The 25,035-nt window shown below is 32.7% G+C and overlaps 1 protein-coding gene and 2 long non-coding RNA genes across 4 annotated transcripts in view; 2 read left to right on the forward strand and 1 right to left on the reverse strand.

Moving 5' to 3' along the window:
- Positions 1 to 25,035, forward strand: part of LOC127712543 (uncharacterized) — a 55,247-nt gene continuing 30,212 nt past the window's right edge. For both annotated transcript variants that reach the window (XM_052219033.1, XM_052219035.1), the window contains exons 1-2: positions 1 to 183; positions 6,656 to 7,544. In XM_052219033.1, the coding sequence (XP_052074993.1) occupies positions 6,720 to 7,544 (825 nt within the window). In that variant the 5' untranslated portion in view covers positions 1 to 183; positions 6,656 to 6,719. The remainder of the gene's footprint in view (positions 184 to 6,655; positions 7,545 to 25,035) is intronic.
- Positions 4,091 to 5,307, reverse strand: LOC127712572 (uncharacterized). The gene is made up of 2 exons (XR_007987166.1): positions 5,184 to 5,307; positions 4,091 to 4,332 (listed from the first exon to the last, which is right to left on the reverse strand). It is a non-coding gene; the product is annotated as an uncharacterized LOC127712572 (long non-coding RNA).
- On the forward strand, positions 11,546 to 23,261 carry LOC127712568 (uncharacterized). Its single transcript, XR_007987161.1, has 5 exons — positions 11,546 to 11,735; positions 12,701 to 12,792; positions 13,956 to 14,122; positions 19,149 to 19,267; positions 22,894 to 23,261. It is a non-coding gene; the product is annotated as an uncharacterized LOC127712568 (long non-coding RNA).

The raw sequence follows: 25,035 nt of genomic DNA on the forward strand, positions 1-25,035 counted from the left end.
TGGCCTGGAAAGTGAATGTCTACGAACTGTCAAACATTTTAAGAAACAGTTTTAATACATAGTAATGCATCTTTGAATTGAAAGAAAGAATTTCTATCCTGCACCACAATAGCGTCCCAATACAAAAGTTTGTTCACGAGGGTTCTACACAATTTATAACGTTGACGCTGTCCCTAAACATCGGTAGGTCTTTTCACCCTCGAACACCACCGCACACCGCCGAACACCACCGAACACCCCAAAAAATTATTTGTTTGTCTTTTATCGTTATAAATGTGACCTAAATATAATATTTAAGTTATCAATTTAATAAATCATAAGATTAAGAGACCAAATATCTACATAGAACAGAAAAGGAGAGTCTATAACTTATACTGAGTATAACACCACACTTTTTGAACTCCGCAGACCACCATCAGAGACATATAATACAAGAGATTGGCAACTCGGCCAAATCCCGTAAAAACATGCGGCCACTAGTTAAACCTCGCGAGATCTCCTTAGGTAATAAAGTCTTTAATAAAAGTATTAAAAGTACTCGAAGTAAGGACGAATGGTTACATGTAAGGCAAAAATAAATAAATAGTGTGTTTTCCGGTTTCCCGACCCTACCTCCGTTTCTGACGCCGACCCTAAACATTTTATTGACAAAAATAAAATAAAAATATTACAAATCAGGATTTTTCGGTCAGTCCGGATTTGACTATTTGTTTAGAAAACTACAGATCTTCAAAACCTTTGATAGCAATGACCAATATAAATGAGTAAAGTGTTTCAAGAACCAAGATTTTAAATAAACAAGCATGGCTTTTTCACAACCGTGCACTGATTAGCTGTCAAATATGCGAAATGTGATCACATGGTTGCAAAATATAATGACATTAATTTCGGATAATTACGATATGATGAATCTTTTTAAAGAACACCATGATGGACCTATAGACGACAAAAATACGAAGTTGACGCATTTTGCTCAATTTCTGTGCACAGGTACAAGACAAGATTTTTTAAATATTTGTATATATAGTGAATAATGTATTCAGTATATATACATATATTAACAAAATCTCATTTTGTACCTGTGCTTCTTTGAACCAAAAGTCAGAATCGTTTCAGGTTGTACAGACTGTATCTAATTCTGTCAGTTAATTGACAAATAATTTAAGAGTAAAATGAGATCAATTTACTGCTAAAATCAATCCAGCTTTTGTTGTGAAAAATGCTCTTACGAATGTTGTAAAAAATTGTTCTTAGGGCAACATAAACGGCTGTTAATGCTTTTGAGCATTTGACAGTTTGAGTTCACGACGGCAAGGGGGCAGACGATGTGTAACGAGAAATAGAAAGCTTTCCCCAGTAGGCAGACATGGTGTATGATTCATGTTCATTTATAAATGAATCTGGCCTGGCACTATGTCTACTTTTATTCTTTTATATTTTCTCTGGCTGGTCTTTCAACAGTTTATACTAGAGAAGGAAAAAAAATCATGTCCTATTAATATCTACAATTTTTTTCCATAGATTTAATAAGACTAAAGATTTCACTCTTCTCAAAACCTGGAATTTTAATATTGTCAGAACCCCCCTCTTCAAGATTAGATTCTGTCAAACATCAAAACACATCTATACATTAAATAAAAAGGGTGCAAGAGTATTACCCCTCGTAAAATCATAATAAGCCACTGCTTGGCATCGATTTGCAGTGTTTTTACTACTAAAAAAAAGGGGGTGAGGGGGGGGGGGGGGGGGGGGTAGGAATCTGTTCCCACATGTATATCCTGTGTGCCATTTACATTGTTAGGTTCAACGAGGCCAAACATAATAATACCATGCCAGATTTTTCACTGCCATTTTTGCATTAAGATAATTAATCGACAAGAACATATTCCTATACTGACGGACTTTAAAAACGCAACACTAGATTATTCTTTTTTACTCCCCATTTTCAAACAGGCAATTTTTGTAAAATAAATGTATAAAGATAACTTTTATTCATTTCTTAATTGTCTGAAAAAAAAGTTTGCAGTTCAAAAGTTGAACTCATGACGTCATTTTTAAAGTTTAATTCATGTGGTATATGCACTGAAACCCTGGTTTTCTCCTTATCAATGGATCACCGTCGAAGGCAAAGACTGCCTGCAACCAACTTCAAAATGATTGTCAGAAAGGTCAACCAATTTTGTGGGCATGTTTTGAGTTCTGTTTTGTACCTTTTGAATTTGCCTCTGCCCCATGCATTACAGTGTGTTTTAGCAATTAAGGGGTTTAAAATTTAGAGCTTCAAATGTTTTTCTGCAGTCGATTCTTTGGCATTTCAGTATATGGGAAACATTTTTGGCATGAATCTGTCTGCCGTTGCATTTGTCGACTTGATTAGCAGTTGACGTTGCAGCCATAAATAAGTCTCGCAAATGATGTTGCATAATCAAATTTTATTGACGTTGAGTCGTCACTACATATTGATCTGGTCATGGATGGTCATCAACAAATCCTATCTGCCTGTACCGTTTTTGTAAGGACAGTAAAACGAGTTTCTGACGTGAAATTGTCTGAAAACAGCACGTTCACGTATTCCTGCCTGCAATATTCTTATGGCCTGATTCAGATTTTCACTGCTTAGTCTCGGCAATATGGAGATGCAACATTTGTTTAATGATTCAAGTGTGGGTACAGATTGAACGAATTGTTTCACCAAAAAAATCCTTAAAAAATCATTTGTTGTTTTCAAATTTCGCATTGAGAAATTTGTGCGACTTCAATAATCCGATATGTTACATAACCTCAGGTACGTCAGGTATTGAATTTTTCTAACCATAAAGAAGTATGGTAAGCATGAATAGTTGTTATATGAGGATCAATAGTGATTTGGTAAAAAAAGTTCACCAAAATGTGTGTTGCTTTTCTAAAGTCCGTCAGTATATTACGACCCATGAAATGCATAAAATTTGCATTAAAGTTTATTTTCATATTTCTTACACAGAACTTAAACAGAAAATTAAAAAAGCTGTAGATTTAAGTACTATTCTAAATATCAAAGAAGCATGCAAGACACATCAAATGATTTCATTTGGAACCTTTTTCTGCTGTCATCGATAGAAAAAAATAAAAAGTTTTTATAAAATAAAAATGTTTTACCTACCTACCCTACCTAATTTTTTTCGAGGTGAAATAGGAAACACACTATTTATTTTGGCCTAAGCATAACATTAACAGTTTCAGTGTTAAATTTATCATAATTAATTAAATTATTTGAGTTCATATATAATTATTTATTTTAATGTAATTTTGATTTTAGATTTGTATTATTGAAAAAGAGACATAATTTGATATTGTATTAAAAAAATTGTTATGATATTAAATAATTAACACTTGATAAATTAATTGTATCAGAGTTCATTTTATTTGATAGTTTCATAATGGGTTTCTATTGAATATACACCTGTCTCGGAGACATAATTTCACAGTGTGACATGTATATTAGGTTTGAATTATTCGATGACCAGGTAATCACGAACATGTTATAAATAATGAGTTTTAATTGACACCTTGTAAACATGAAATTGTTACACCACAGGTGTCCACACTCTTTCCAAAAATACAATTTACAAAAAGTAAAATTAATGTGGAAAAAAACTTAATTGTCGGTAAATTTATGGTTTTTTCATGTTCAAAGTGTGTACTGAGAATTAATATTTATGATAATTACAATTAATTTCTCATTTGAATAAAGCTTCATTCATGTGCACGCAATATGAAAATTCCGATTTTATTTCGTGGGAAGACATAAGCGAGAGACACACTAACAAAAACAATTGACAAAACTGCATACATAGATAGATATGTGTGTCCTCGAAGCAACAAAAAGTCTTAAAAAAAAAACACAACATTGAAGTGGGAGCCGAGGTCATACATCAACTTTAGCAACATGGAAGACACTATTTTAAAAGTATTTTATAACCTTATTTCCAAGAGACAATCATTTGTAGTGGTTTCTGTCTTTTAATCATTTGTAGTGGTTTTTGTCTTTTTATTCTGGGGTAAAGAGATGGCAGTTTAAAAGTAAAATTGTTAATGTGTACATATACAAATCCTTGGTGCAAATAAAATCTTTTATTATCAAATATATATATCTTTTGCTGTCACCATTAAAATGTCCTCAATACGATTTTAATTTAAAAATGAATTAGGTTCATGTTTTGAATGAGAAGCGTAGTCTGAAACGACAACAGATGCATGAAGCTCATTCGTAATATTACGACCAGCAGAAGGTTTCCTTTTCTAGAAAATTTTACTCCTTTTGAAAATTTACTGCATTCGTTCATCTTTGGCACCCTAAAAAGAAGAAAAAACAATGACTTCAGAATAGGAGAAAATAAACAACTTTGCCATAAACAGAATGAAAAATGAATAAATTGCCTAACAAAATGCAGGCTTTAAATTTCATAGTGCACAAACATGAAGGACTGATTTAAGGAAATTTTTCCATGAACAATTTCAATATTTAGCCAGTTTAATAAAAAAAAAAGAAAGAAAAAAATGAGAGAAATGTAAATCCCCATAATATGACATATTTATTTGTAAATTTCTAGTTTTGACGAAACAGATTGATAAAATTAGCATAGCTGGCTTTGTGTATAAATAACAAAATAATAGTCACCTTTGTGTGATATTTTTAAAATAACTGTTGGATCAAATTTTACGAAACGTGGCTTATTTTCACGACATAACATCTGAGGGTAATATAGCCCCATACAATTGAATATTTATTCGCACATTTCCAAGTTTTACGAGATAAAATTATAGTACCAGCTGGCTTCGGGTATCAATAAGAAAAAATCGCCACATTTGTTGATAATTTTCAAGGACTTATATGTAAGTTATACGTCCTTGATAATTTTGAAGAAAAAAAAACAACACTATTAGATCAATAGTCTAATTTTCACGAAACAACATTTGGGAGTATTATTGCCCCATAAAATTATATATTTATTAGCATATTTCCAAGTTTTAAGAAAAAAATTAGGAGATCAAATGCCCTGAAATGGTTTCTACGGCAATAGGAGTTGAAGTAAAATGGGCCGAGTTTTAACTTTGTTTGTATTTGATTAATCTCATCATTCCAACACACTTTATTAGTAACAAATTATTAGAATTGTTTTTTTGAAACTTTTAAATATACTTACATGCTTTAGCTGTGAAAAGTATCGGCATTATCCATTATAAAAATCGTTAGGCGTAGGACCTTTTTCACAACAATGGCGGATTTTACCCAAAAATCCATCGCTATAATCGGCTTTCCGGTAGCCAAGTCATTTCATTGGCTGTTGTATAGACTCTACTAGAGTTGTGAATCTCTTGTATTATATGTCTCTGCCACCATTAACACCTCAAATATGTTTTTTTTTCATTTTTTTCTTCTATGTCTTATATAAAATAGGATGAACAGAGAGGATACTTGAACTGATTACTTATTATGAATATAATTTATATACACACACAATGTAATCCGCAAAAATAGTGATGAATCCGGAGACGTTTTTCTTGATATTTTTTATATTGATTATCGATTTTAACATAAAAAGAATGCTCATATATTGACAAAAAAATCTAAAAATTTATTTAATTATACGTAATTTAATGTATTTTATCGTTTTATTGTATAATATCACTGTTTTTCATAGTGGTTGGTGTTTTTTTTGGGTGTTCGGTGGTGTGCAGTGGTGTTCGGTGGTGAAAAGACCCACCCCCTAAACATGTCACTGTACTCTGTAGACAGCAAACACGGATTTCTATAGTACTGTAATAACAACTTCGAACAATTGTTGCTTAAAATCAGAAACTTGGTCCTACTTATAAGAAGAAAAGATTAGTCCAGGTTCCAACAGCCGAAGGCTAAAACCAACATAGATATTCAACCTCAGTCTGGTGGTGTTTGTAATGATCAATCTTTAGGTTTCTGTGGCTCATTGTATTTGACATGTGATTTGAGGTAAAATCCCCCAAACTAATACAAAGACCTCTGAATTGATTAATACATGTATCATCTGCATGAAATCTTATAAACATCGAACATGGTCATGATAGTGGAAAATTCACTTTTTATTCATACATATTAAATTCAGAGATTGTACATGTAGTATCATGTATGAACTTAAAGAGGAGTAAATATAGATTTGATAGAGTGACCTTCTCAATGACTTTTGAAAAACTTCTCAACTAAATCAGGGGGGAATGAAATATTTTTTTTTTTATAATTCAATCACTGTTGTTGTGTTTTATGTTTGTTATAATCCTTTTAGACGGCTTGGATTAAAATTTTGGTATTGAATGTTTCACCCTACGTTAAATACAGTAGCTCTTTTGTAAATGTAGTTCATCCTTAATTTATAATTACAAAAAGCTGAGCTTAATTAATATCCAATAATAGTATTTAGAAATTAAAATTACAGGCCAAAATAATTAAACAACAAATGAACAAAGTAAATGTATAATTTTATTGATACTAGAAATGTTAGACAACCATTGATTATAAGGTACCTGAATTAGCGCAGTACTGAGGTTTTGTCTAAAATATATTTATTTGGTGCATATATCAATGACTACAGCCTTATTACATGTATTATCTAAATTAATTACAGTATTTATATTTTTTCAGAAGCTGAAAAGGCATTAAGCCATGAACCACGTGACCTAGAGGAATAGTGATCAAAATTATTAAAATGAGGCTGTTAAGGTATCGCTATAAGTCAGCGTGGATAGCCTTCCTTATATTATTCTCCATTGCTGGTGTCATGCTGACCTACAAACGTCTAAGTGACAGTCGCAGCGATGGAAGTAAGAAAAATTATCTTAATGATCTTGTTCAAGGAGGAGATATGAACTTTGCCCCTGTGAATCATGGGATGGACAAACCAAGATATCCAGAAGTTGATATAATGGAAGTTCAAGCATTACAACATAATATAGAGAGACAGAAAGATAAATTACAAGCTTTACCAAAAATTGAACTTCCGGCTCTTGATTCTAATAAATATCATAGAATCAAATCTTTATTAAAAAATTTATATCCTCCAGATTGGGGACGAGCCCAGGATGCAGATGACATGATAATGGAAGTCAGCCAAGAACTTTATGACCTTGGATTTGAAAGTCCAATGTCATGTAAAGACATTGATGGATTGAGAATCTCATCTTCATTCCGTGTCGGAAAGAAAAAGTTCATTGATAGAGCTTTTGTTCCAGACAAAGGGGTGGAAGTTATTATGAAATCTCAGGCAAATGACCTTGACATTAAAGTGAAATGTTTGCAAAGTGTTTATGATGCTGATAAATGTTCTATGATGGGAAATTATGGTTTATTGAGAGAGGTTTTATGGTTTTCTGTTTTAAAACATGACGGTATTGCCGATTTGTTAGGTTATTGTATAAGAGGAGACCAGATAGATCACCTTGTTCATAAGAAGGGAGTTATCCTATTAACAGAACCAGGAATACCTGTGATGCCTTCTACTTTCAGTATTATAAAATTCCATGATAGACTTAAGGTATGTTAATCTTAAGTCAGATTTTACTCTCTCTTTTTTTCCCTGGAACAAATTAGTTATGGCCGGCCCTTTTGTAATAAACAATTGCAATTAGTCTTTGAAATGAAGGTACATACAAAATGTAAGTATGTTATGGGGGTTATATTTTATCACATATTTGACATCCAATGTACTGTTAATTCATAAATTGTTGCAAGGTTTTTATTACCGGTAATGAGAATAATTTGACTGGGTGAGTATCACAATAATAAGAACTGGCATTCAGATATATATCTGATACATTCATCTGTATGCAAATTTTCCCGACATTGCAATTATTAATCTGGCATTTTTGTCCATTTTTCCAAAATCGCAATAATAAATGCATGTAATAATTTTTGAATTAACAGTACACACATTAAAATATTCAAAATTTCTGAAACTGTTTACAGAGGAATCTAAAAGATAGAAAATCTTAATATTCTTCTCTACAATTAGACAATTAAGTTGGTTATGTTAAAAGCAGAAAAGGGGAAGAAATTTTGTATTTAAATTTTGTTCTTGGATTAAGATTTTGCAATACACAAAATATAACTGTATAAATACTAGGGCAAAAATGCCACACATGTGTCACGCATGTACCTAAAAACGCATGTGTCACAGGTGTGTCACATGCGTAATACACATGTTTCTTGCCACGCATGTGAATCATGCGTGGTACACATGCGTTCACATGCGTAATACACGCATGTGAATCGCATGTGTCAGAAAAACACCTGTGTCACGCATGTGTTGGAAAACGCATGTGACACATGCGATATTTGCATGTGTAACACATGTATAGTCAAACGCATGTGTAACGCATGTGTTACACAGGAAAATTTTGTTGATGTGAATTTAAGTTAAATTTTTCACATGAATTTTACGTTAAATTTTTCATGTGAAATTCACATGAAAAAAAAGTTAATTGTGTCCAAGTTGAAAAAAATTAACATCAAAATTAAAACTTGTTTATTAACATCTAATACCTTGTAAGACATATATTCCATTGAAAATCTTATTTTACTTTTAAAAAAATTATTTTCACATGAAACCCCCCTTTTTTTGAATGATCAATGCATTTAAATGGGGAAACATAATTCGAACCCCCCTTTTATCCTGTGTTGGGACCCTCCCCCTTTTAAAAATGGCTGGATCAGCCCCTGATTATCCTTAATTGTCACCATAATAAATGGTATTTTATCCAATCAGCTTAGGAAAATAATCGCAGTAAAAAAAGGCAAAGTAAATAAAATTGCAATAATTGTCAGATATGGGTCCAGGATCCTTAAAAAAAAGTGAGACTAGACTTTTAAAAAGTCTCTCTCTATATATAATTCCTAAAGGGAGTAGGCCAGGGGATTCTGTGAATCATCCCCCTTCCCCCATAAAATGTTCTTCTTATTTGAACAATTGAAAGTTTAATCTTTAAACATTTATTTTAATTAAGATTTTCATTGGTATTTCTTTTAATACATATACACAGGTAAAAGAAGTATGCATTTATATTGGGAGAATTTGGTGTTAATTGCAGAACTTGGAATATCTAGATGTGTTGTGTTGTGTTTTTGTTATTATTGTTTGAATAACTTTCTCAAAGGTGTGTTACAATAACCTTACATCTCTTTTTATTCCTATATATCTGCCAACTATCTTGGACAAAAGACAGACAGATACACCCAGTAGATATATTTAAGTCTTAGGTGCTTCATACAGTTATGAAACTAAATTATAAATTTGAATATTTTATTTAGTATTTTCTTATTTGTAACCCTTGTGTTACAAAAATGACTGATTGTATGTAACATTGACATTGGGTTGTACAAGTGTAAATTTAAAAATTACCTGGTTTGGTAGTTCAAACAAACGTGACCAATTAACATTGTCAATACTTGATTGTTGACCATTCTGATTATCTGTCCAAGTACAAAACTATGCTAACAATATAATACACATGAGCATATAGAAAGTACTTGAAAAGTTTCAGAGTGTTTGGGGTAGTCTGTCCTGTTCAATACGGGTCATAAGATAAAGGGGAAAGCAACACTATTATCGTGTTTACATCACGACAAACAATAGTCACTACATACTTTCGTCCCTTTAATTTTTAGGCTTATACAATGTACAGAATAATATACCATTATAACTTTATCATACATTTCTTCATCTTTGGTGTGGAATAAAAGCAAAGGATATAATTACCTGCTTATATTTTACTTGTGTTTCAAGCAAGCATTTGGTGGGTTGAGAGGGGTTTACTGTAACGGCGGTTATAAACTTACTGGCATAGGCGGATCCAGGGTGGGGGGCCTGGGGGGCCCGGGCCCCCCTTTTGTGGGAAAAATTTGGTTGATTATATAGGGAATCACTGATGCATGACTGGAGCGGCCCCTCCTTAGGTCAGTCAGCGGGCCCCCCTTATGAAAAGTTCTGGATCCGCCACTGACTTACCACCACCCACATGCCACCACATCAGTGTCCTGCAGGCATTTGCCCGCAGGTGGTGTCAAAAGTTACATGTGCTTGTGTTTTTTCAAAGTTCATAAAATGTGGAACAAATGTCCTCAATTTCTCTATTCTATTTATAAGGGGAACATAAATATCAATGATCAGTGTTGGAGCTGGGACTATTGTATAATAGTCTCCATAATAGTCCCAGGTTGGAGGCATTAATGTCATTAATACCATTGTGAGGGTACTACTGGAAAGAAGTTGTTTAAGAATAGATCAACCAAGGATTTGTTTATTGGATCAACGGTGATAACATTTTAAAACTGTGATACCCAAACAAACTTGGTATGAAATACTGTACAGAAATTCCCAGTAACCGTTGGGCTTAACATTACATAAAAACTAAAGATTGTGCCATTGACGGATCCAGAAATTTTCATAAGGGGGCCCACTGACTGCTAAAGAGGGGGCCTCCCTAGTCATGCATCAGTGATTCCCGATATAATAGATCAAATTTTTGCTACAAAAAGGGGAGGGGCAGGGTGCTCTAAATCCGCCTTTATGTGCAACACGAACCTCCAAAATACATGGGTGAACTCAAGTATTGTGAATGATAAAGTTAGGAACTTTCTGTTCAACATGTGGCAACCTAGGTTTGAGTATACATGTAATTGCCAACTTGAAATTAAGTAAGTAAAACTTTGATTTGATTCGCCATATTGGCAAACATGTGAAGATAAGATCTGGTGAGCTTTTCGTCGAATATCATGAGGAGATAGTGTTAAAAATATTTGTATAGTTCATGAGTTGAAAATTATAAAACAAAATATATTGTTTAACCTTGGACAAAAAGATCAAGTCCAAAACTGGCTGTTATTTGTGTAGGCTACCTTAATCTTGAAGAGTATGCAATTCTAAATCAAGGAGCCGGTAGGCGATTTCCTAATAATATTACAAAAGAACTTGTCACAGATTCTTAACTAAACGTCTATCAGATTAGTAAAATTTCTAATTCACTGACATCTGTTGGACATAGATACTCAAATCGCAGAATCTTATTAGTAATAAAAAAAAATCTGTGTTTTCTGTGACATCATTTTGAAAAATATATGTTTATATTTTATTTATAACACTCTAACTGTCTAACATTTAATTCTCCTTTGATTAGAATTTAGAGTAATTATCGTTTGTCAATTTTCCAAACTTTCCATGCCCCCCTCAGCAGAGTTATTTAATTCTGAATGGAACAAAATGTGAATGAGTTATAAATAATATATAAATGATTGAATATTCTTAATTTAGTTTATCTTTATTCTCAATTCTTCCAGAGACATGTATATGCTCTGAGAATAATGTCTTTGCATGATTCTTCATAATTAAGTATACTCAATTATTCTCTATGATCCTTCTTTCTATATTTTTGCTTTTCAACTATCTATATATTTTTTTTGTATCCTTATTCAAATCCCCATTCTTGATTCCAGACTAACTCTCATATATATACGTAAATGTACGAAAGCTTGGTACGTCGAATACGGAAACCCGGAAATCTTTTCACCGTTGTCGTTTTTATACTATGACGCAAAATCCATGGACGCTCGTCTGCTGCTGAATTCATGTTTTAAAAGAATGGACAAAGATAGTCAGATAGTTGATACAAAGACCTTTGATTTTTCAAACTGATGGATCAAAAAGTTATTATAAACAGATATATTGAAATGGGTTAGTAACTTACATTGTCGATTAACTGAATCCGGGGAACGAAAGTCAACGCAACGAAAGTGTTTCGTTTTGATGGATTACGTACCAACTTATTGTACTTGGAAAGCGCAATGAAATGTAAATATAATCATGCGCATTTTTAGGAAGATGCTTGTGCTATACTTTTCACGAAAAACCATTTGACTTTATCCATGTCATGCATGTATAAACCCGAAAATCAGTCAAAGATTGGCAAAAACGGAAGCAAGTCAACTCGCCCCATTGGCATTGCAATTGGCAAAACGCCCCATTATTTTAAAATCGCTCCACTCTTGTTTAGGGAGCTACCATTTGATTTTTATGGGAGAGGGGGCTTTGACGGAATTTGAAAAAATGCGGGACAGGAGTTTTGAGTAAAAAAATAAAAGCCAGGACTGAAAAGAGTGAATAATAAACTGTCAGGACAGATATTACAACTAAAATTAGAAACAATGCAGGATAACTGTTCATAACATTTTCATCCTAGCCCCCCACCAAGTCAAGTGGTAGCTCCCTTCATACCAACTTGCTTGCCCCACATTAAAAAAATTCGCCCCACTTGTGAAAAGGATTAAATCCTGTTAAATATACAATGTCAATGTACTCCTGCCAACAGTGGCAACTTGCCTAACTTGGGTAAAATCCAAATGAATATAATCATGATAATATATAATAAATATATTATAAACAGATAAAGGTCTACCAACTCGCCCTACATGTACTTTAAAAAAATGAAAACTTATCTACCCAGAATTAAAAAAAAAATTGAAATTTAATATATGATATTTATTGAATTTAAATGATGTTTCACTTCTTAAAATATAATTGTAGATTCATTATTTACTATTATTTGAAAATAACTTTATTCTTGCATTAGCTTAGTTATTTGCAAAATAATTGCAAAGAAACCTGTTAATTGTATCATAATCTATCTGATTGTTTTTTAGCCGACTCAAAATCATGCTGTTAATTAGGGCCCCCTGTTGTACATGTACTTAGGAATCGGACACCTCCAGAAGATGAAAGATCTACTTTACATGTACGTAATGTAAATATAAAAATAAGAAAATGTGGTATGATTGCCAATGAGAAAAGAGAGGAATTGGTAAAAGTCCGTGAAAATTCACTTGTTTTCCAATCCTAATAAAACTGTCATATTGTAATGTTTAAATAACCTAATTATTTTCAAAATAAAATCTTGTTTACACTAATGAGAAAAGACAACTCTCCATCAGAGATCAAATGACATCAAAGTTAACAACTAGAGGTCACTGTACATCCTTCAACAATGAGCAAACCCCATACCATATAGTCAGCTATAAAAGACCCCAAATGAAAATGACAAATTTGTAAAATAATTCAAACAAGAAAACTAGCAGACTAATTTATATACAAAACAAAGAACAAAAAAAACAAAATATGATCATGTGATGATACACAGCAACAAACGACAAACTGAACCACTGAATTACAGGCTCCTGACATGGGACAGGCACATACATACAAATATGTACAGGATGGGGTGGGGCTAGACTAGTAGTTTGTGGTGCCGAACCCACCTCCTAACCTGGTATATTGATGTGAAAAGGGCTTAACTCGTCAGATCTATACAAAGTAGAAAGACATCTAACAAAACCACACACAAGACGTGGTGGGTACTTACACATCCCCACAACAAAAAAGACCCAGTTCAGATCTGAGAGTACTCCCAGTTACTAACACCTAGTTCAAAGCCAAAAACAAAGTACATTGTACATGTACAATGTATTTACCACCAAATCTTGCCTGGTTTAGTCCATTTCTCAGATACTGCCTTATAATATAAAATAGTCCAACTTTTGGTGTAATTTAAACAACTTTGAATGACTTAAAATTTCAAAGTATCATGATTATTAATAACTTAATCCCCAAAGATTGGCATTATAAATCATGACAGATTCAGAGATCCTGTAATATATACTGTACATGTAATCACTTTTGTTCATCCCTTCATTCAAGGGTCATATGGAATTTATATGATGGATTAGAACATTAATAAAATGGTTAAATACTTTTTTGTAGTCATTTTTTTTTCAGGGAAAGTTTGTTGGTCTAGTTTTAAAAGATCAAAGCAAGCCAATTTTGCCGGATCAAAATATTAAAGGCAATTTTGGCAGATACATTGTATTATAACTTCATTTTATTAAACATTATTTATTTTAGCTTTTTCAACGAAAGTACAATTACTTTGAGAAGTAGGAGAAGCTAAGCAACAGGACAGAATTCATTTGAGGCATTGCTTTCTAGATTATATAGTGGAGTCATAGATTGTCCTATTGATTTATGTGGATATGAGGAGCAGTAGTCAATGAATAATTTTGTGATGAGAGGTATGTAATGAAAATGATAACTATGTTTGAATAATTTTTTCTTGTCAGGCTCTGTACATGCAGTTTCGAAGATTTTTTTAAAAGTTTGAGGTCAAAGAGTTTAAAGTTTGATTCTTGTAATGTTGTGGGCAAGTTCGAAAATTATCCATGTTAGAAGTGACAAATTTATTTTTTTACAGGTCATTTTTATAGAAAATTGCATTCAAAGCTCTCTTAATCGCTTGTTCTTTTTTGTCTAGCCACAACAGTTATGAAGCTGTGACTTAGGCATGCTGTTTTCAATAGAGGCATAGTCGTAAAAAAATTGTTGATATTCATGATGAGGTCAGTTTAAGGAAACCAAGAAATAAAACCTTTGCACCTTTTGTTGGCGGTATACCATCTTTTCCGCAAGTTCATTGTTTTCTGTTTAGTATTAAATTTATAATTAAGATTTATTATTACATCGGTGATCCGTTTATTTGGCAATTTATACAGGAATAATGTCACTTTGAAATGTATGAGTTAGAAAGTAAGTGCTATTAAAATTTAGGTTTACAGAAGTTATTCCATGGAAATATATATTGTTTAATGTAATGAAAATTGCATTGCAAGCAATCCCAAACAGGTCTACATTTCTTTTAGATTATTTATGAAATTGAAGCTGTGACTTCCTTTTTCCTGTAATTTTGAACATTTTTAATACAAAAGTCTCTCTAATACTGGAGTAACCTCTGCAGTGTAGCAGCATGTGCTGTTCATTTTCAATTTCGCCACTTTTACAGATTGTAGCTATATGCTATCGATGCGTCGGACCATATGTATATAGATATAACTTTGCGATTAGAATATGGGCTTAAGAAGTTTTGAACTTTTACGGCCCATGTATTCCTATAGTTATAATGTGTTCGATTCCAATTTCTTTTGCAGAAAATTACTCGACATACAACTACTATAGTATGTATAGTATATAACATCATGATCCAGTCCGTGCTTAATATAAATGAATGCCATTAAACCACCAAAGACTCCAACATGTAAATTCAAAGCGATGATTAGTTATGTTTTGAAGCGTCATTTAGTGAACTGCACCCAGGAATAAAATATTTTACAAGCCTTACTTTTCGAAATATTAAAGCGCCATCCCAAATAACCAAATATCAAACTAAGTGTTAACCTCATCAGTACGATCGATCAACAACTGATCTGCAATATCATAGTTGAAAATTAAATTGTGTAGTAATTCCACTAAAGTAAAGAAAACTTAGTTACATAAGTATACAATAAGGCGTCACTGTCATTCATAATATTTTTTAAACGGCTGACGAGGTCCCCCTTCTTTTATTTAATTTTGAACTCCTTACTCATCTGTTAACAATATTTTTGTCTGGGTTAATATTGTCGGAATGTCTGTCCATTTTGCAGCATAAAGATACTATAGAAGTCGTCATGAATGAAAAAAGTTCGTCTCTTCACACTGGGTTGATTTGCTTGCAATTATAAATACATGTAGCCTCGGGGTCTGTTTCATTGTTATTAGCTTCATTTATGGTTAATCCAGACATTTTACCGCTTTCACTACAAAAGTTTGGGGGCACGCGGGGTCCCCCCTTTTTTTCAAATTCCTGGATCCGCATCTGATGTCGCGGTGGATCTTCTATACAAAAGAGGCAGATGCACTGTAGTCATCAGATTAAATTTTATAGATTAATTTAAGTTTTTAACAGTCGTTTTACATCGTTTAAACATTCGTCAGCCAGTGTTATTTTACTTTCATAACAAGTTTTATTAAAAAAAACGGATTGTGTGCAGTGGCGCATCATCCAAAAAAAAATGTCCGGACTATACAAAAACCTGTTTATGCAAAGTTTTTTTTACGATTATACGGCTTTGATCCACTCAGGTTTGTTGGCTCGTCTGAAGGCATCACAGTAATAAGACGTATATGAAATCAAACGAGGGCAGTCATCGTGCAACTCGTTGTGTAATTCGCAAATTGATTTTTTCCACAACTGAAGTTTTTTACGATTATTTGTACAACTATTAACTGCACAAGAAATGCTTCCGTGTTTTTTATAACTTTCGGCAGCATCCATAGTAAAATAAATCAGAAAATGAAAGAAATATAAATGTAAACAGAAAATCGATAATGTTTTGATCAATACACGTTTGTAATGGCGGATTGGTCACGTGAGAGGTTAATGGATGCGGCCATGTTTTCTAGGTCAATTACAGATAAACCCGTCTATATTGCTATCAACTCGTTCGAAGACATTTGGTTTCCGGACAATAACTTCAGTTTAAGTGTATGAATGTCTATGAAATTAGATTTAAAGGTTCAATACCACAAAAGGAAGGTTGGGATTATTTTTGGCGTCATGGTTCAACCAGTGTAGGAATTAGGGGCCAAAAAAGGCCCAAATCAAGCATTTTTCTAAATTCAGGACAATAACTTGTTTATAAGTATTTTAATTGCTATGAAATTGTACCACAAGTAGAAGGTTAAGTTTCATTTTGGGGGTATTTGCCCAAACCATTCAGGAATTAGAGACCAAAAAGGGTCTAAAACAAGCATTGTCAGACTGGCCTATATTATTAATTGATCATGATAAGTTGTTCTCGTTTAGAATACATAAAATATTTGCCTCTGGACATTAAAATAAGAAAAAAAGTCAATCAATTTATGTTTTTGCATTATCAGAATGAATTTGAAAATATATAACAATTAAATTATGTTGTATCCTTGGAGCTTTTTCAATGACCTAGCATATAAATATAAAAAGATGAGGTATGATCCTCAATGTGACAACTATCAATTAATAGACCAAAGGACAAAGATGTAAACATTTACTGGTCAATGTACAGCCTTAAACAATGAACAAAATCAATACCATAAAGTAACCTACAAGGATGAAAAATATAAACTACATACAGTATTGGCAGACAGCAAACAACGTAAGAACCAACTTTCAAAATTAGCCAAAAAGGACTGGATTCATCAATAGGTCTTATAATAAAAAAGGTGCAAAAAACATGTTTTCCCAAACTAAAATATCTATCAGTTTACATTCAACAGATTTAGTGTAACAATGTTTCACAGTTTGTCATTTTATGCAGTCTTAAGAAAAGTATGACTGTGTAATGTCAAAATATTGCAATATATCAAAAGGGTATAAAACCTATTTCTCAATGCAAGTATGCAAGGATGTACAGACAGATAAATGTAAAACTTGATGCCCCCTCCATTACGACAAGGGCATAAAAAAGAGATGCACAATGGGACTATGTCGGAAGTTTTAATAAATTATGAATTACATGTTTATGCAGAAAAAACACATACAAATGTGTGTTCTTGTGTGCAGATATAACTAATTCCATGTCAAAATTCCATGTATGTTTGACAAAGTTGTTGATATCCAAAAAACATTAAAAAACTTTAAATGGGGATTTTCCAGTTTTGGGACAATAACTCAAAATGTGTTCACCAAATGGCAAGAAACTTTTGTGACTTGTTTGTATCTATTGACATGAGCTCCCTTTCGATTTTTATAAATTTAAGATTTTATGTTTTCAAGTTGTGGGGTTATATTCATTTGAAAAAGGGAGATTTTCCAGTTTTCAGACAATAACTCAAAAATGCTTACAGCAGTTTTCATAAAACTTTGGTGAATTGTTTATATTTATTGTCATAAGCTCCCTTTTGGTTTTTATTAATTTTAGATTTTATGTTTCAGAGTTGTGTGATTTTATTCATAAAAAAGGGGGATTTTCATATTTCAGACAATGCTTTGAGCAGTTATCATGAAACTTTGGTGACTGGTTTATATCTATTAAGATAACCTCCCTTTAGTTTTTCATGAATGTCTGATTATGACATTGAAAAGTTATTGAACTTTATTCTTTGAATAAGCGATTGGTGTATCATGTGCTCATGGTGCAGCTGTCTATTTATTTTGGGCCAGGTTTTCAAATTGGTCTACATGCAGGGGTTAAAATTTGCATTAAAAAATTAAAGGTCCTGGACTATTTGAAATTTCCAGTCCAGTGAAAGGTCCTCCATTTTTTTTGTCAACATTGAAACCATTCTGAAGCGTACGAAAGGTATAAATAAAATGTACTTCTAGAATTTTATGTTTGACATCATGAGTACGCATATGACATCACATTGTTTAGTTGCTAAAGACAATGCAAAATATTTGTTAAATGGTATTTATTTTAATATGCTGCATTAGAAAGTAGATAACTGTATTGTATTTTAAGCTTGGCCTTCATTGAACTTGATTTTACCATAGGCGGATCCAGGGGGGGGGGGGGGGACGGCCCCCCTTTTGTGGTAAAAATTTGGTTGATTATATAGGGAATCACTGAAGCATGACTGGAGTGGGCCCCCCCCCCCCCCCCCCCCCCCCCCCTTTAGTAATAAAAAGTTCTGGATCCGCCACTGTTTACTGTCACATCACTTGGTAAATACAGAATTCTCCTAAATGGATAAGCTAATTGTTTGCAAAACTCTTTGAATACTTATTATAGTCTTGCATCCACATGCTATTAATAAAGTACTGTTTTCTCCCTTTTAGGTCACTGTATGACTTTCAACAATGAACAAAACCATACTACTGTAAAAGCAGAAATTTTCGTGGAGGATTTAATTTTGTTTATTTCGTGGAAAGAATATACCCATGAAATTAAAACCCCCACGAAAATTTAACCTACATATAATATCACTTCCATTTACTGGAAACCACGAAATTAAATCCCCATGAAATCTTGTAAAGAGACAAAACCACGAAATTTTAACCCCATGAAAATTAATGTTTCTACAGTATATAGTCAGCTGTAAAAGATCCTGACAAAGTGAGCAACAATCCAATCCAGAAAACTAGTGATGTTCCAATTACCATGTGCAGTATTGGTTATAATATAAAAATATCACTTGTTTTCTCTCTCTTTGCCAAGGGATAACTGTATTCCTAATTTATTCTTATTGGAAAGCAGACTGCATCAGGTTAAGATTTTATATGATAATCACAGGAATTTTAATTTTCAGAATTAGCTCCTCAGATGTAAGTGGAAGGGAAGCTATATACATTATATGTTTAAATGAAATTAACAACAGGATTAGATATTGAGGAGATCCTATAGCTACAGTATATATAAATGTAACTGGTATGTATTTGTTACAGTATTTAATTTCCAAATGGTATAACAAAAATACTGAATTCCAAGGCAATTTCAAAAAAATCGTAAGGGTTCCGCAGAACCCAGTGTCTCGCCTACTTTTGCTGTTAATTGCATCATTTTCTCATCACTTGGCGTCCGTCGTCCATTAACTTTTACAAAAATCTTCTCTGAAACTATTGGGCCAAATAAAACCAAACTTGGCCTAAATCATCCTTAGGGTATCTAGTTTAAAAAATGTATCCATGACCCTGGCCATCAACCAAGATGGCCAATATTGCTAAAAATAGAACATGGGGGTAAAATGCAGTTTTTGGCTTCGATCTTTGAAACCAAAGCATTTAGAGCAAATCTGACATGGGGTAAAAATGTTCATCAGGTGAATATCTATCTCTGTTGAATTTTCAGACGCATCAGACAACCCGTTGTTGGGTTGCTGCCCCTGAATTGGTAATTTTAAGAATTTTTTTTTCAATTTTTATACGACCACAAAAAATTATTGGTATCACGTTGTCGTCGTCGTCGCCCAAAGACACTTGGTTTCCGGACAATAACTTTAGTATTAGTAAATAGAAATCTATGAAATTTAAACATAAGGTTTATAACCACAAAAGGAAGGTTGGGATTAATTTTGGGGGTTATGGTCCCAACAGTTTAGGAATTAGGGGCCCAAATAAGCATTTTTCTAGTTTCATGACAATAACTTGTGGAACAGTGTATGGATCTCTCTGAAATTATACTACAAGTTTCCATACCACAAAGGGATGGTTAGGATTGGCTTTGGGGGGTTATGGCTCAAACCATTTAGGAATTAGGGGCAAAAAAGTGAGAAAAAACAAGGGTGTCCTGGTTAATGGACAATTACTTAAGTACAAATTACAGTGTAAGGGAGGTAATTCAAATACATCTTGGAAATTTGAATTGAAATTATGGCCATAACTGAGGGAAAGATTTTTTTTTTGGAAAAGGGGGGGGGGACAATTTTTTTCTCCTCAAGATTTCAGAAATCAAAATCAAAAAGAAAATCATTAAAATTTTTTTTTTTTTTTAAAAAGAGGATGGAGGTCAATTCGCAACAGCATAGTGTATTACACAAAAGCAAAATTTTGAATATTAATTCAAATCATATAACTAATTCTAAGTTCTTTGACTACAGTTATTCTGTGTCAGAAACCTATTATGTGTCAAATATTGAATTGCAATCCAAATTCAGACCTGTATCAAGCGGGAATATTGTGTCCATATTTGCCCCAACTGTTCAGGGTTGGACCTCTGTGGTCATATCCAGCTGCGCTCGGCAAAGCAATTTATTGGTTATTATCTTGAACATTATAATAGAGATAAACTGTAAACAGCAATAATGTTCAGCAAAATAAGATTCACAAATAAGTCAACAGGATCAAAATGGTCAATTGACCCCATGAGGAGTTATTGCACTTTAAAGTCAAATTTAACAATTTTTTCGTAAATTTTTGTAATCTTTTACAAAAGTCTTTTCCTGAAACAACTGAGACAAATTTAACCAAACTTGGCCATAATAAGCATTAGGGTATCTAGTTTAAAAATAGAACATAGGGGGAAAAATGCAGTTTTTGACTTATATCTTTGAAACTAAAGCAAAAGTATATCGGTTGCATTATTTCATGCATCAATTGTAAAATAAAAAAAATATCAGGTGAGCGACACAGGCTCCTTGGAGCTTTTAGTTGGTATTGTAATTTAAATGAGGTTAAGACATGTAAGAAAGGGGCTTGAAAAATGAGGAATTGTGTTTCTACAAGCACTTAGTAATCTAGATCTATAATACTAAAATAACAAGGTCCAATTTGTGAGCCGGCATGACATAAAAATGACGATTCAAAGAATTCAACTTTATTTATAACTTATAGGACAATGGTGTTGATTAAAAATTACACCATTCCAGGCCCATTTGTTTTCCACATAACTATTACTACAGATAATTAACAATTTCTGGGTCGAAGGGTTCAAAAAGAAAGATTTTGAACGCAGAGAAAACTGTGCACCTAATGACCAGCATGACATTATTAGATGACAAAACGAAAAATCTTAAAATTCAGGCTAAAAATAAGGCTAAGGTACTTTGCTTCAGTCACAACACCATGATGTCCCGGAGTATTCTAGTATATATTATATATACAGGTAATGTGTAGTACACATGCATGAATAGAGTTAGTTTTCATTATTACGGTAATTTATGTTGATAAAAATGAGAATATGTAGTATTATTGCCAATGAGACAACTATCCACCAGAGTCCAAATGACTGAATGTTAGCAACTATAGATCACTGTATGAACAGCTTTCAACAATGAGCAAAACTGATACTGCATCTAGCAAGCTATAAAAGGTCCTGAAATTACAGATGTAATACAATTCCAATTTACGTAAAAGACATTAAACGAAAAATAAATATGATAAACAACAACTATTATATTCCACTCCAGTTGTTCACACGATATATATATATATATATATATGTAAGTTTGGTAAATCATTGGAGATTAAATTGATGTTATCATTTTTTGCCTGATTGGTAATCCAATATTTGATGTATGTTTTACAAAAAATATATGCTGTTTTTGTCTCGCTTGACGGAGTCAAAAAGCGAGGCATAGGTATGCTGTTTCTGGCGTTGGTGACGACAGCGGCGTCAACAATGTATTAGTTTGTGATTAGGTCTAGTTTATAGTGAACCACAAGTAGTAAGTCGAAGATATTTGGTATGCAGTTGTATTAGTATTGGCACATCTCATTACCATGGAGATTATTTGGCCCCGCCCCCTCAGTTATGGTTTATTGACTTAATTTGAAATTCTTGCTTAGTCTTCATGTATTAGTTTGTGATTAGGTCAGTTTATGGAGAACCACTAGTGGTAAGTTAATTATGATTGGTATGCAGTTGTATAAGCATTGGCATATCTCATTTCCATGGAGATTATTTGGCCCCACTCTCTCAGTCATGGTCTATTGACTTTTAAATTTTTGCTTAGTTTTCATGTATTAGTTTGTGACTAGGTCAGTTTATGGGGAACCACTAGTGGTAAGTTCATGATAATTGGTATGCAGTTAAATACGCATTGGCATATCTCATTTCCATGAAGATTATTTGGCCCTGCCCCCTCAGTCATGGTCTATTGACTTTGAAACTTTTGCTTAGTTTTCATGTATTAGTTTGTGATTAGGTCGGCTTATGGGAAACCACTAGTGGTAAGTCAATGATATTTGGTATGTAGTTGTATTAGCATTGGCACATCTCATTACCATGGTGATTATTCCCCCCCCCCCCCCCCTCAGTTATCGTTTATTGACTTTAAAATTTTCTTAGTTTACATGTATTAGTTTGTGTTTAGGTTTTTTAAAGGGAACTACTTATGATAAGTCAATGGTATTTGGTATGCGTTGTATTAGCATTGGCACATCTAATTTCCATGGAGATTGTTTAGCCATGTACCTTTAGTCATGGTTCATTGACTTTGAATATTTGCAAATCTTACATGTTAAAGTGTTGCTATTTTAATTTCAACATTTGCATTATCGAAATTACTAAAAAGCGAGACATATCTCTGTGATTACAGTTTATTTTTTTTATTACAGCAACTGTATTCCAAGAACCTGATGGCTGATAATGTATTACAGGATTTTATCATTCAAGCAACATCTTAGAAGGATAAGTGCAAATGTATGAAGGAAGCCTTGGGTACAAATAGCAATTACAGCAATTACATGCAGGAGAGAACTCTTAACATTACTAACAGACATGTAGTCATTATATGGGAGTGGTGTATTCAAGAAATCTAAAACACATGGAATTAAATATCGTGTATATTTTTTCAACCACAAGTACTCTCAGAATATAATACAATTCAAATTCAAATTATTGTGCCAACATGACAATTACAGTCTAAAAATGGAAAATGCATGTTTTAAACTGATTTTTATATAAATATTTGAAATAACAAGAATTTTTAGTTTATTGTGCAGCCAAACTTTGAGATCTTCTAATGGTATATGCCTGTTGTTTGTCAACATTTGTTTTCTTTTTGCCTTAACCTTAAGATTGGTGTTAAAATGAAAAACTGAAATAGATATATGAAATAAGAAGGAAATGGTTGTAAATAACAGCAAGACTTTCAATATGTTATATCAAAATATATTTCACAGAACTTTCTATTTCAGTTTATTAATACAATGAGATATGAGGTATAAATAAATCAGACAGCTACACAACAAAAACACATGAAAGGCATTAAGGTGCTAACACAGTCCTCAACAATGAACAGGTGTCTAAACAATGTCATGATCTACTTAATTAACCAGAGTCTATACCAATCAAAGAGCTGCCATCAACACCAAATTCGTTAAATATTTTTTTTATTAGGATGAGACTTAGACAACCACTGAAAAGGTTCCTGGCTTGAAACAGGCACAGGAATATGTGGCAGGGTGAAATACTTTTTTTCTTCAAAACTTTCAAAAGAAAAATTGGCATCTTTTGCAAGTAAGACTATTTCCATAATGGGATTGGATTGTCTCATGGCTGATAACCACAAAATGACTTGTACATACATATTAAAAATGAAATATACATTAGTGCATACATATTCTATAAATGAATCACCAATCCTTACATGACTTTTAAAAAAAGTATTGAGACTTGAACATAACCGAAAAAATTCTAGGAGTGAACTAAGGTGACCTGGATGTTTGCTTGCCTTCTTTGTTTATTGCATCTTATCTCTTGCATTGGAGATATTGTGAGTTGGGAGTTGATAGATAAATATTTTTTGTATTGTTTAGGATCAAGAAAGTAAAATATAATGGAAGTATGAACACATAGTCAAGACCAAGAAGAATATTTATATATCAAAATAGAATGTGTACTAGATAAGTATTTACTTATCTAAAATATACTCAAATACTGTGAATTTGTGTGATTGATGCTCAATTCACCTTAATTTCATTTTGCCTGTGTATATATAGAGAAAACACATGTATAACGCATGTGTTAGAAAAATGTGTTAGAAATTGCATGTAATTCACATGAGAACTGAGAAACATGTCAACAATCATGGTAATTGGACAAATAGGAGGACATTTTGAAAAATATTTAATACAGGCACCATGCCTTTTACATGTAGTAATCACGCATGTATCACAGGTGTATTTCCTTACGCATGTGATTCACATGTGAAACGCATGATCACATGTGTGTATCATGCGTATCACATGTGTTTTTCACACATGTGTCACATGCGTGGCATGAAACGTCTCTTTCACATGCGTGTTACACGCATGTGAAACGCATGTGTCACGCATGTACACATGTGTGGCATTTTTGCCAGTGTAAGGTTTGTTTTTTTCTTTAAATGTAAAGATTATTATTCAAGATGTTTAACATGTTTAATATATAAGAAATCTTCTATTTTATATGTAACGGGAGAGCATGTATATCAGACATGGGGTCAATTACTTTTGAAAGTAATTAATTACATTCAATTACAATTACAAAATCTTAAATTAAAATACACATTACATTTGACTTTTTTTGACAATGTAATTAATTACTTTCCAATTACTTGGCAAATGTAATTAATTACTTAAATTACTTTTGAAAGGAAAATTTAGAACATGCATTTATTCTATCATATGTACATAATTATCATACATTGCTTTATAGTAATAACAAATGAGATCTACAGTGACTATTTTCAAATTCAGCCAGTATCAAAGAAGAGT

This window comes from Mytilus californianus, unplaced genomic scaffold, assembly GCF_021869535.1.
Source record: "Mytilus californianus isolate M0D057914Y unplaced genomic scaffold, xbMytCali1.0.p SCAF_8, whole genome shotgun sequence".
Lineage (NCBI taxonomy): Eukaryota > Metazoa > Mollusca > Bivalvia > Mytilida > Mytilidae > Mytilus > Mytilus californianus.